The 13562-nt window shown below is 60.9% G+C and overlaps 1 protein-coding gene across 1 annotated transcript in view; it reads left to right on the plus strand.

Moving 5' to 3' along the window:
* The first annotated feature begins 5631 nt into the window (after nt 1-5631).
* LOC128837209 (uncharacterized) overlaps nt 5632-13562 on the plus strand; it is a 30479-nt gene continuing 22548 nt past the window's right edge. The window contains 8 exon segments of the mRNA XM_054028182.1: nt 5632-5802; nt 7795-8124; nt 8233-8532; nt 9334-9633; nt 9952-10056; nt 10220-10600; nt 12601-12912; nt 13209-13562. Of these exon segments, the coding sequence (XP_053884157.1) occupies nt 5721-5802; nt 7795-8124; nt 8233-8532; nt 9334-9633; nt 9952-10056; nt 10220-10600; nt 12601-12912; nt 13209-13562 (2164 nt within the window). The 5' untranslated portion in view covers nt 5632-5720.

A 13562-nucleotide genomic window follows, 5' to 3' on the forward strand; every position in this document is an offset into this window, starting at 1 on the left:
CCCACATCCAAACTCCCACCCGGCGCCTGCCCCAGCACCTTCTTCCACACCCTAAACCCCTGCCCCAGCCCTGAGCCCCCTCCCAAACACAAACTCCCTCCTGGAGCCTGCACCCCGAACCCCCTCTTGCACCCCGAACCTCTACGCCAGCCCTGAGTCCCCTTCCATTCCCAAACTCCCTCCTGGAGTCAGCACCCCCAACTCCCTCCTGAACCACAACCCCCTACTCCAGCCCTGAACCCCCTCCCACATGCAAACTCCCTCCCGGAGCCTGCACCCTGAACCCCCTCTCGTACCCCAACCCCCTGCCTCACCCCAGAGCCCCCTCTGACACTCCGAACCTCTCTGCCCCACCCCCCAGCCCAGAGCCTCCTCCTGCACCCCAAACTCCTCATCCCCGCCCCCCAAAGAGCCTGCACCCCCAGATGGAGGCCTCACCCCTGCCCCCCACCCCCTGCAACAGAACCCCCTGCCCCAGCTGGGTGAAAATGAGCGAGTGAGTGAGGGTGGGGGAGAGCGAGCGATGGAGGGAGGGGGGAAGGAGTGAGCTGGGGCGGGACCTTGGAGAATGGGTGGGGCAGAGGTGGGGCAGGGTGCGGGGCAAGGCTGTTCGGTTTTGTGCGATTAGAAAGTTGGCAACCCTAGAAATGCCCAGAAGGGCAGGAGAGATGGGGGAGGGTGGCCTGGAGGGGCAGAGCAGCAGCCCCCAGGGGCACAGGGGGGAGGGATCGCAGGGCCAGAGGGAGCAGAGAGTCTGGGGAGGTTGAGGGGACGGGGACACAGCCAGGGACACCCCAGGGACGGGGGGGGGGGTGTTTCTCTACAAACTGAGCCCCCTGCAGCAGGGCTCATCCCCAGGGGAGGTTTCACCCTCCTGCTCTCAGGGATCCGCTGTTCCCAGCCCCGAGCTCCGGCCGGACGCGTCTCCCAGACCCCCCCACACTGACCCCGTCTGTCTCATTGTCTCTGTCTAGGTCTTTACAGTGCCGTGGAGACGCCCCCCGAGGACCCAGCTGGGAGCGGAGACAAGAAGCGCGGCGAGGACATGGTGGTGATGGGGAATGACGGGGTCAGCGACGCCGGGGAGGGGTCTGAGCAGCAGCCGCTGTTACCTGCTCAGGGCCAGGGCCAGAGCGAGACACAGGAGCAGGATGGGGCGCAGGGCACAGGTGAGGGGCAGGAGGGGAGAGCGACTCCAGAGGGGTCACGCTATGGGGTCGGTCTCCTTCTGCTGCCTGTGGGCTGTGGATCCCACGGTGAGAGGATGGCGGGGACACTGCATGGGGGGCTGACAGGGTCACATGGGGCCAGCCGTATTCCCCAGCCCCCATTGCTCAAGCACTATGAATCAGGGTACCCAAAATCAGGAACTCTCTTAATCCCATTTCAGTTCTCGCAATGGACACCAGGGCTGGTGAGGCTCTAGGCCTAAATCCGGACTGATGAACTAGTCAGAAGATCAGCGGCCTGGATTTACCCTCTGTTCCCAGGCAGGGCTGGGGCAGCCTATGGCCCCCCCAGGCTCAGGGTAACCCTGGGAGCTGCAGTTCCGCCAAAGGAACTGACCCCGTGGGGCCCTTCGGTGACTCACCCTCTCGCTCGGTTTGTTTTCCAGCAAGTTCCAAATCTTCTGGATCAAAAGCGTCTGATGAGGGCACAAGGGCGTCATCCTGGAACACGCAGAAGGGCCCTGAGAGTCAGAAGGCGACTGAAAACGAGGCTGAACAAAAGGGTCAGGGGAGAAACCGCAGCCAGGCCGGCGGGACGGGTCAGGGGGAGAACGAGAGCCAGGCCGCAGGGGTGGGTGAGGTGCGGAACGAGAGCCAGGCCGGCGGGACGGGTCAGGGGGAGAACGAGAGCCAGGCCGGCGGGATGGGTGAAGGGGAGAACGAGAGCCAGGCCGGCGGAACGGGTCAGGAGAAGAAGGAGAGCCAGGCCGGCGGGACGGGTCAGGGGCAGAACGAGAGCCAGGCCGGCGGGACGGGTGAGGGGCAGAAGGAGAGCCAGGCCGGCAGGACGGGTCAGGGGCAGAAGGAGAGCCAGGCCGGCAGGACGGGTCAGGGGGAGAACGAGAGCCAGGCCGGCGGGACGGGTCAGCGGGAGAACGAGAGCCAGGCCGGCGGGACGAGTCAGGGGCAGAACGAGAGCCAGGCCGGCGGGACGGGTCAGGGGAAGAACGAGAGCCAGGCCGGCGGGACGGGTGAAGGGGAGAACGAGAGCCCGACCGACAAGAAGGGTCAGGGTGTGCCTGGCAGCCAGAGCAAAGCAGAGGAGCGGGGGGCGCCTGGGAGTCAGCAGACGCCGGTGGAGGGGGAGATGAAGCCCAGAGAGGGGATTCCTGTGATGAACTAGTCATGCCTCCTGTGCACTCCTGGCTGGAGACCTGCCTTGAGTCAATTACTGGCTGAACAGGAGCAGATCTGTCAGAACCCCCCTCCACCCTCCGCCACCCCAGGCTTGGTTTGAAATTTGCCAGCGAGGAGAATCCAGCACTGCCCTGGGACGCTGTTTAAGAGTTCGTTCCCCCCAACAAGCAGCCGGCAGCAGAAGGAGGCGGAGGGCCGGTCTCTGGATGCGCAGCTGAGCCATGTTCAGGCATCAAAGGCAGACAAGGACTCGGACACGGCTGCAGAAAACACGGATCAGCTGCCGTGCAGAGGGGCTCCTTGTCCATCGCTGGTGGGCGTGAGGGCGTTCACATGGGCAGTGAGCTGACGCCAGCTGGGAGATCAGGGCCCAGGAACGCTGCTCCCCTCCCACCTCGCTGAGCCGGGCGCTCGGCCTTGTCCTGCCACGCTGGGCTCACCAGCAATTCTCCAGTCACCTCAGCGCAGCTCCAGCCCCGGGCCTCAACCAGCCACCACGGAGGGTCGCAGCGCAGATGTTCCCTGGGCCCAGTACCCCGGGGTGGGCGCTGCTCACTCAGGTGTGGGGGGAAGGGGGAGCGGCTGGGACTGTGACCAAGTCCCTTTCCCCCGTAACAGCCTGGGTCACGTCAGTGCTGTGATTTGTGGTCAGCTGAATAAACCAGAAGTGCCTTAGATCCCGTGTGCTGCAGTCTCTGTGCTGGGCCCTGAATAACACCTCGGCCCTGCCCCTCGGGCGCTGGGATCCAGGTCTGGGTGTGTCCCACGCCGTGTGCCACTAGCACACCCCTCGACACGTTTACACCCCAATGCAGTGCCCCTGCTGTGCTGCCACCCCACGGCTCCCACAGACAGACTCAGCACTGGGCACCAGCGGGCCTGGCCTCTGCCCTGACCCCGTGTAGGGGCTGGGAAAGTCTGGGGCAGGCCCATGTCGTCTCGGGGATGGAGGCTTTGGTCGAATCAGAGACTGGGATGAAGAACCCATCAGCGCCATTTCCCCAGAGCTCGTTACACCGATATCGGATCCCAGTGATGTCACGCTCGCCCTGTGATCTCAGTGCGGGGGAACAGACCTGCCCTGGGAGGTGATGGCGGCGTGAGGGGAACCGGCTGGTTGAGGTCAGTTGGGTGTTTTGACGCTGAGGACTCCTCCTGCCCATGGCTGGGCCCCAGTTAATGGAGCACAAAGGGGCCAGACTGAGGGGAGGGCAGCCCCCAATTCACTCTGAAGAAGTGGGTTTTTTACCCACGAAAGCTTAGGCCCAAATAAATCTGTTAGTCTTTAAGGTGCCACCGGACTCCTTGTTGTTTTTGTAGAACGTTCTCAGGTCTACTGTCCAGCTGCTCCGTCCCATCCTTGTGGTGTTTGCTTTTCATGGACTGCTTGGGGGAACCAGCTCCTCCTCCCCGGCTCACCGCGCGCAGCACAGTCCCACCCCACCTCTCCTAGGTCTGCCCCACGAGCGGGGGGTGGGGTTCCTAACTCAGACAGAGGTACCCGCGCTAGATCTCATCTCTGCTAGGGGCAGCCACCGTAACACGGGCGATGGCAGTACGTCTCGGCCCCCCCAAGGACGCACCCATGTGGTTCAGGGGGGTTGTACACGGGGCAGCCGGCAGGGGGCCGTGGCTGTCCATGTGTCCAAGGCTACACGGCGATTTCAGCGTGCTGGATCCATGTGAGCTAGTGCCAGCGTGTTTGTGCCAGCTGGGACTCGCCCCCCTCGCTCGCAGTGCGGCCGCAGGGGCGGGGAGGATACAGCAGATTCGAAAGGGCTTGAGAGACCGGCAGTGGGAAGAATTTGGGGTCGAAGGGAGGCTGAAAAGACTGGGAGTGTTTAGTTTACAGAGGATGAATCAGAGGGATGTAAAATACCAGCTGGGTGGGGAAGGCAGATCCCCCCCCCTCCCCCGCTGCTATTCACCCATCTCGTTACAAGGGGCCACTGGACAAAAGCAAAAGGCAGCAGTAAAAGGAAGAGGTTTGTGCAGCAGCACACACACAATCAGCCTGTGAATGGTCCAGTCTGGCTGTGCCCATGGTGCTGTGAGGGCCTGGGGGCCAGGCTGGGAATGAGAGATGAGCCCGTTAGCCGGATCTTTCTGCTAAAATGGTCGGCAGCAAAGGGGTTCACAGTGTTGTCATTTCCATTGCCACCTTCGGGTTTCAGCGCCATCAGCCCGATCCATGGGGCAGTTCCCCTCTCGGAGCAACTGGGCCAGGCTCTCTGCAGACTCAGGCAGCGTTGCTGCATCATTTACATGTGGTTCAGATTTTAATGTGTTCTTTGTAACTGTAAGTGCTGAGAACGTCAATCCCTCCACTGAAATCTTAGATCCCGGCCACACGCCTGTAACAAGAGCTGGATTCTCTGGCAGATCCCACAGCTGTGGAATCCACAGGGCCCCGAACATAAAATTCACTGTACGATTTTGTTAGATTAAAGGTGGCCTTTTGTAAAGACTAAAGAGCAGGAGTGTCCCTGGGACCTCAGCTTCTACGTCAGGTGGGCACTTCTTGAAAATCCCACCCTAGGAGTCTTTCATGCAAAGGAAATTCTGACAGGACGTTAGTAACGAACAGCCAAGGGAGAGAGGTCCAGGGAAGAGGGGCTGAGGGTTACCAGGCTGCGCACACAGCCTGGTGCCTCCCAACGCTGCTCTCACAGGAGCCAGCTGGGTCTGGGGGCACTGTGGCGTGGGGAGCAGGGGGACCGAATATCCCAGCTGGCCCTACAGGGACTGGGCCATGATGCCATTGGGGCAGCCCCATATCCCAGCCCCCCCGCCCCAGCTCACAGACAGCTGGGGAGTTACTGCCTGAGTCTCAGTACAGCCCCCACAACCCCCGCAGACCTGGGGTTCCCAGGCCACAGGTACCTGGGAGGGGCTGAGAAACCCAACCCCACATGGCTCCCAATTGCCCCTCTCTCCTTAACCCTTTGCCTGCCTTTGCCTGGTGACAGCCAGGGGGTGGATCAGGCCCCGTCCCCCCACCCCCGGGATGAATGCCAGGTGGGGGGAGCGGCCGGCACAGGGCACCCAGAGCTGATTCGCCCCAGAGCGCTGGGAGTGGGGACTGCTATCCGGCCGTGGGTCTGTGCAGCAGTGAACGGCTCCCTGTCAGCACCAGGCGGGTGCCACCTCTGAGCCAGTCCTTGACGGTGTCTGAGGGGGGCAGAGACTGTCCCAGGGAGCACGTTGATGCCAGCGCTGGGCAGGTGTGTCTGAGCCTCACCCAGCGACATCAGAACTCCTGATCCTTGCACTTTGCACGTTGTTACAGCCCCTCCCTGTGATCCGTGGAAAGTGAAAGGGAATTCGCTGAGGGCCCTGCCAGCCCCGGAGAAGATGGCGACTCTGTGGGGATGGAGGGCAGGGACCATGGGGCTGGGGGGTCTCCTCATCCCCCTCCTCTTCCTTGGGGTGGCCGGTAAGTACAGACCCCCTGGAATGCCCGGGGCGGGGCGGGATATCAGCCCTGGCAGGAGTCGCGGGGGGGGGGGGGGGGGGGAAAACCTGGAGTTGCTCCCACCACAGGCCGGCCTGGCAGTGCTGACAGGCGCAGTGCTGCGCAAACACCAATGAATTCTCACCTGCACTTTGTTACCTGTTTTTCCAGTTCTAGCCCGTGTGACCCATGGGGAGTGAAGGGCTCTCCTACCAGCCCCAGAGATGGCGACTCTGGGGGGATGAAGGGTGGGGACCATGGGGCTGGGGGGGTCTCCTTGTTCCCTCCTCGTCCTTGGGGTTGCCAAGTACAGATCCCCTGATGTCCTGGGGGAGGGCAGGGCAGGGCTCTGGGGCTCCCCGGCAAAGTAAAGTCCCGGGGACAGGGCCTGGGGACAGGTTGGTCAGTCACAGAAGATCAGGGTTGGAAGGGACCTCAGGAGGTCATCTAGTCCAACCCCCTGCTCAAAGCAGGACCAACCCCAACTAAATCATCCCAGCCAGGGCTTTGTCAAGCCGGGCCTTAAAAACCTCCAAGGAAGGAGATTCCACCACCTCCCTAGGTAACGCATTCCAGTGCTTCACCACCCTCCTAGTGAAATAGTGTTTCCTAATATCCAACCTAGACCTCCCCCACTGCAACTTGAGACCATTACTCCTTGTTCTGTCATCTGGTACCACTGAGAACAGTCTAGATCCATCCTCTTTGGAACCATCTTTCAGGTACTTGAAAGCAGCTATCAAATCCCCCCTCATTCTTCTCTTCTGCAGACTAAACAATCCCAGTTCCCTCAGCCTCTCCTCATAAGTCATGTGCTCCAGACCCCTAATCATTTTTGTTGCCCTCCGCTGGACTCTTTCCAAATTTCCACATCATTCTTGTAGTGTGGGGCCCAAAACTGGACACAGTACTCCAGATGAGGCCTCACCAATATCGAATAGAGGGGAACGATCACCTCCCTCAATCTGCTGGCAATGCCCCTACTTATACAGCCCAAATTCCGTTAGCCTTCTTGGCAACAAGGGTACACTGTCGACTCATATCCAGCTTCTCGTCCACTATAACCCCCAGGTCCTTTTCTGCAGAACTGCTGCCTAGCCATTCGGTCCCTAGCCTGTAGCAGTGCATGGGATTCTTCCATCCTAAGTGCGGGACTCTGCACTTGTCCTTGTTGAACCTCATCAGATTTCTTTTGGCCTAATCCTCTAATTTGCCTAGGTCCCTCTGTATCCTATCCCTACCCTCAAGCATATCTACCTCTCCCCCCAGCTTAGTGTCATCTGCGAACTTGCTGACGGTGCAATCCATCCCGTCATCCAGATCATTGATAAAGATGTTGAACAAAACCGACCCCAGGACCGACCCTTGGGGCACTCCGCTTTATACCAGCTGCCAACTAGACATGGAACCGTTGATCACTACCCGTTGAGCCCGACGATCTAGCCAGCTTTCTATCCACCTTATAGTCCATTCATCCAGCCCATACTTCTTTAACTTGCTGGCAAGAATACTGTGGGAGACCGTATCAAAAGCTTTGCTAAAGTCAAGATAAATCACATCCACCGCTTTCCCCATATCCACAGAGCCAGTTATCTCCTCATAGAAGGCAATCAGGTTGGTCAGGCATGACTTACCTTTGGTGAATCCATGCTGACTGTTCCTGATCACTTTCCTCTCCTCCAAGTGCTTCAGAATTGATTCCTTGAGGATCTGCTCCAAGATTTGCCGGGCTCTGCCCGGCCTCAGCCGCTGAGTCTGTCCTGAGCCCGTGTGAATGCCCCAGAGTGACAGGAGCTGGCGAAAATGGGGGAGAATCCCAGCGAGGACAAGGGGAGGACGGGGTCTGAGAGCCCAGACACGGCAGGGTGCACCCAACAATTAACCTGACATTTATTTGTTGCACATCATTGGAGCTGTCACCTCCCACACCCAGCCCCGTCTCCCTGCCTAACTCTCTCCCCACCTCCTCTCCAGATTCCCAGCTGGTCCTGTCCGTGGGCCCCTCCCCGGTGAGGGCTGCGCTGGGCTCCGACGTACAGCTGCCCTGCACCTTCACCGTCATGGAGCGCTTTGAGATCACTAAGTTCTACCTGGCCTGGTCTCTGGGGGGCCACAGGGTGGCCGAGTACATCAGAGAACAGAAAATCTACCAGCAGGGATCAGAGCTTTTCCCCGAGGAGCTGAGCAGGGGGAACTGCTCCCTGCGGCTGCGCCAAGTGGCCGTTCGGGACGGAGGCAGATACACCAGCACAGTCATCTACACGCCCGACAAGGAGGAGAAGCAGCTGGAGCTGCAGGTGACGGGTGAGTTTGCTGCAGCTTTGTGGCCAGGTGGGAGGCTGAAGTCCTGGAGTTTTTCCATATCCCGTATTTATAGCGGGTTAAACTCTGGGCGTCGTGTTCTCATTCCAGCTGCTCCCAGACTCTCCATCCCCCGGAAAGCAGGAGTGTTAAACGCAGCGACCTCCTTCCCCTGCCACGTGTGGGGATTCTACCCCCAGGACGTCACCGTCACGTGGCTGAGAGACGGGCGGGTTCTGACCGACGCCACCCGCTCTGCCCCCCAGAGGAACCCGGACGGGACCTTTAACCTCACCCTGACCCACACCTTCACCCCCACCGCGAACGACTCCGGCAGCATCTTCTCCTGCCACGTCAGCCACGCGGCTCTGGCCCAGCCCCTGCGGGAGGAGTTCCCCCTGGTTATTGGAGGTGAGTGCAGCTTTCTCTGCCCCCAGCAGCTTCCCTGAGAGGCAGAGCGGAGACCAGCTCTGCCCCACTGCAGCCAGCTCAGCTGGGGGCGACCCCGAGGGAGACCCGCTCTGCTTGGCTCAGGCCCTGTCCGCACTGGCCGCTGCAGAGCGATCTCCCGTCACTGCTGTAGCACCGGTGCAGCTCCATGGGCACCCACAGCAAAGGGAGCGCCCGTGTGGGCCGGCCCACGGCACTTTAACCCGTGTGTAGACGAGCTTTGTGCAGGGTCAGAGAGCCCAACGGCACGTGACCTGAGCTCGGCCTCCAGACAGCAGCTCCCGCCCGCTGCCGCAGCAGGACGGGGGCAAAGGTGGGAGATCTCCCCCAAGCTATCCGTGCAGACAAGGGGGAATGCGGGGGGTCCGCGGCCTGGGCACAAACCATTGGCGTTGCCCAGACACGGGCCAGCTCTGCTCCAGCCCCAAAGTGCAGACAAAATACTCCAACTCCCGGGGCAGAGACTAACCGGGACACGCCCACCCTCAGGGCAATGGCGCAGCACTGGGAACCCAGTGATGGGAGACCCCCAGCAGCCCGACAGACAGCGAGATGGGGCCCTGCTGGAACTGGCCGTGTCTCCTGTGCGAACGGGGCCAGACTGGGATTGTCCAGACTACAGATGCAGGCGGGCCGGATCTGAGAGGACCCGGAGGACCTATTGGGCACAGTATTGTCAGCACTGGGGCGTTGTGCTAGGTTAGACGGACACTCGGTGAATTTCTATTAGACCCATAATATTTGCCTCTTCCGCATTTTCAGCTCCTCCGAGAATCTCTGTTCCCAGGCGATCGGCTGTAAGAAATACAGAGACCTACTTCCCCTGCCACGTGTGGGGATTCTACCCCGGGGACGTCACCGTCACGTGGCTGAGAGACGGGCGGGTTCTGACCGACGCCACCCGCTCTGCCCCCCAGAGGAACCCGGACGGGACCTTTAACCTCACTGCAGTTTACATCTTCACCCCCATCGAGAGTGACTCCGGCAGCATCTTCTCCTGCCGCGTCAGCCACGCGGCTCTGGCCCAGCCCCTGCGGGAGGAGTTCCCCCTGGCTGTCACAGGTGAGTCTGGGCTGGAGACCCCGTGAAACACCAGGTGCTGAAGGGAGGACTCGGTACAGCAGGGCTGAGTGGTCAGGAACGTGGCACAGTCTGCACTGCTGCTGCATCGGGGTACGGTAACCATGGTAATGTACAACCCGGGCCGGAGCCAAGGGCCTGCCACAAACAGCTCCAAGGAGTGACCCGCAGGCCGGGGGTTGCGTGTCCTTGCCGTGTGCTGGAACCAGCTCTGCAGCCGCAGGAGGTGGCTGTGAAGGTCGGGGGCGAGGGGCGGTACGGGGCGAGGTCTGACCCTGTCTCTGTCTCCTCCCCGTGCAGAGGCGCATGGTTCCACCACGGTGCTCACAGCAGTGCTGGGGATCTCGGTAACACTGGCCGCGGTGACGACAGCGTTAGCCACTTACTTCTGGTGCCGATGGAAAGGTAAATGCTGATGCCATGAGCCACTGGGGGAGAGGGGGGGGCCGGATCCATTCGCCACCACAGGGGGGCCACAGGACCCCCGAGGGAGCAGCGGGTCGGGGAGAGTCCATTAGCCACTGAGCCTGTGCCTTGTCGATGCTATTCACCTTCCCTCTCTGCCTAGGCCTCTGTGCCCCCACCAGCACTGGTGGGAAAGTTCCCTACTCCGACTCTGAGGTACCAGATGGGAAAGTCTCCAAATCCGTCTCTGAGGTGCTGGTGCCGGGCGATGCCATGGAGGGGACATTCCCCGAGGACACGGCTGTGACATGGGAGCGGATACACGGACAGGACAGGACACTGATCGGGACTGACGGGGTCAGCGAGGCTGGGGAGGGGCCTGAGCACCAGCCGCTGTTACACCCCCAGCCCCAGCGCTGGAGAGCGACACAGGAGAGATCAGGGACCTGCCTCATGGATAACGGGGCACGGGACAGCTGCAGCTTCCACCACGAGGCCAGAGGGATCCAAGAGCAGCGAGAGTCTGGGGAGATCCGGCCGTGGGGTGAGTGTCCCCAGGGCTGTGATGTGTTGCTAGGACCCCGCCCCTGAGCCAAGCAGAGTCCAGCGAGTGCCCAGGGACTCCAGCAGCCGATGGGCTGTCAGAGCCGGTAGTTTGGGTCTGGCTCAGTGCAAGGAGGGCGCGTTGTGTTAGCTTTGAGGGAAGGTTTCTGGTTAACGTGGGGGGATCCCAGCACTGACCCCAGCAGCCTCCGGCCGAGATAAACAGCCACTGGGCCCCGGTGCAGGTGTCTGTATCTGCCAGTCCTGGGGGCCGGGGGCTCTGGTCACAGCTCAGGACACAGGCAGGCAAACCCCAGCCTGGGCTGTTTCCCGCCTAGGGAAGGCGTATTCCCACCCCAGCATCATCCCCCCAGGTCTCAGCCATCGATTAGCTACAGTTCCTTTATCAGCAGTGGGACCTGCTGGGAGGCCGGAGGGAACTGGGCCAGGGAGGAGTCCCGATTTATAGGCACCGTTTGCTCAGGGGCACCTGGCTGGTGCCTCCCACCCGGATGAGTCTCTGCAAGGGCCCAGGGTCCCTGGGGTCATGTGGGGATGTAAAAGGCACTGGTGGGTGGGTCTCTGCCAAGCTCCGCCCCCTGATGGTTGCAGAATGAGACGCAGCAATTGGCAGGGTCTGCAGACAATCAAACAATCGTGTGTGTTCTGCTGGGCTCAGCCCCCCCACCCTCCCGGCAGGGCTCAGGGCCCCCGCTGGGCTCCACGGCCTTGACCTCTTCACTGGGGAGAAGACTATTGGGCTGCAAGTCCCCAAGCGTGTCTGTTCCTTCTCCCAGGGCTGGGCTGTGTCTGGGGACTCACTCCCCTGCAACAGGAGTTCAGTCCCCCCTTTCCACCCGTAACCCGTCTGCCAGGGGGTGTCGGCAACAGCAAGGGCCGGGTTCGATGTCTGGGGGTTCCTCTGAACAGCACAACACAGAACCAGCTCCAGCCCCCACCCAGGAATCCAGGAAACCAAACCCCACCCCTGGGGGCCTCTGAGGGAATATTCCCCCACTCGCAGCACTGAGAGTGTCTGACAAACAAACCCTCCTTACAAGGGAGAGGGGACTCAGCATTCACTTGGGAAAACACCACAACAAGGATTCCAAAGCCTGCAAACCCCAAGCAAACACCCACCCCCCAGTTTACTGGGCAGTGCCCTTTGCAAGGCGGGAAACTGAGGGAATGTTAAATGTAAAGGGTGGATGTCCCTGTAACATGCTGCTCCCCTGTTTCTCCACGGCACCCCACTCACGGTTAGTTGTCCAAGAGCAGCAACATCCCAGCATCCAGGGTGGGGTTGCTCCTACCCCTGGGGGGCTGGTTGAGTGGATCCTCTGCCTCTGCCCCCTGTTCTGAGGTTCCTTCCCCTAGCCCAGCGCTCCGTGTTCAGCTGCAGTGATCGGCAGATGCCAGGTACAGCGGGAATGAACCACGACTCCGTCACATCAGTTCTAGCTTCAAAAACGGAGCAAACAGGTCAAAAACTTCCAATCCTGCTAATCTGATCCAACTCCCCAAGTCTTTCCTGTCCATTTGGCATAATTGTCTCCCGCTCACAGAGTGGGTTCTGTCAGGGTGCCCCCTGGCCCTGGCCCCATTAGGACACATTAATCACAGTTCTGCTGCCCTGTACTCACAATCAGCCTGACAACATTTCATTGCCCCACAGCCCAGACTAAAGTGAATTTTAACCCTCAGCAGCCCGAATGGATCTGTGGCTGAGTAGGGGCATCTGGGGAAATACGGCGTGCTCCTGGGGTCTCGTGCCCCAGTTCATCGCCAGCTGGCAGAGCAGAGCTGGCTCAGACCCTGCGTCCACACACAGGCTCCATCACACCCGTATGTCACTGAGCACGTCGCGGGGTCTCCAGCTGTTATAAGGAGAGTGAACCAGACACGCAGAGCAGAGTAACTATTCGGGAAGGGGGTTCACCTGCAGGGGATCCTGGCTTGGGCTAAAACCCCAGCCCCATTCTCACTGCTGTCTGTCCCCAGCCCAGCCGCAGGTGTCCGGGATCCAGGTGTTACCGCACTGGGAGCCCCGGGACGAGGTGCCGTTTGCCGTCCAGATCCAGAACTTTTACCCCAGCGAGATTCACCGGATCCAGTGGAGCTGTGATGGGAAAACCTGGGAAAAGTGTGAACCGATCGACTCCAGCCAGAACCCGGATCTCACGTTCAGTGCTACCAGCGTCTGGAGAATCCCCAGTCACCAAATCACCCGTCCGGAATTTACAGTCACTGTGTCCGTTCAGCAAAGCCCTCAAAGCCCCGCAATCGAGAGAGAGATCAGAGCCGGGGACACAGGTGAGGGGGGCTCCTTGGGGGCGGATGGGGAATGAGGGGAATCGCTGCCCCCCTGAGGGGTCCCTGAGGGATGAAGGAGCTTTGGGAGCTAATATTCCTCATCCCCGTTTCCGTCTGGAGACGCCTATGGGTCGGGGTGTAACAGTGTCACACACAGGGGTGATTTTATGGGGTAACAGCCCCACTGAGGGGTCAGATCTCTCCTGTCTGAAGGAAGGCGGGGGGGGCAGCCCCCCCCCCCGCCCTGTCTCCCCCTTACGGGGCCTGTAACTATCCCTGGATGTTTCATTCCCCAGATCTCCTGCGGCCCCCAGAGGTGTCGGAAATCTCCCAACCCGAGTCAGTGATGGCGGGGGAGGAAATCACCCTGAGCTGCTGCATGACAGGGCATTTCCCCGGGGCGCTGAGTGTGACCTGGCTCAGGAGGGGCCGGGGGGCCGGGGCTGCTGTTCCCCTGCAGGGCTCTGCCGAGTACAGAATCGAGCTCGGAGCTCCCCGCACACAGGACGGGAAAAGCTTCCAGCAGGAGACGAGACTCAGCTTCACCCCCTCGGTGCAGAGAGACCAGGGGGCCGAGTACATCTGCCAGGTGGGACACTGTGCCCTACAGACCCCCCTGGAGAGACGCAGCCGGGAGCTGCAGGTGACAG

This window comes from Malaclemys terrapin, chromosome 4, assembly GCF_027887155.1.
Source record: "Malaclemys terrapin pileata isolate rMalTer1 chromosome 4, rMalTer1.hap1, whole genome shotgun sequence".
NCBI classification, from domain to species: domain Eukaryota; kingdom Metazoa; phylum Chordata; order Testudines; family Emydidae; genus Malaclemys; species Malaclemys terrapin.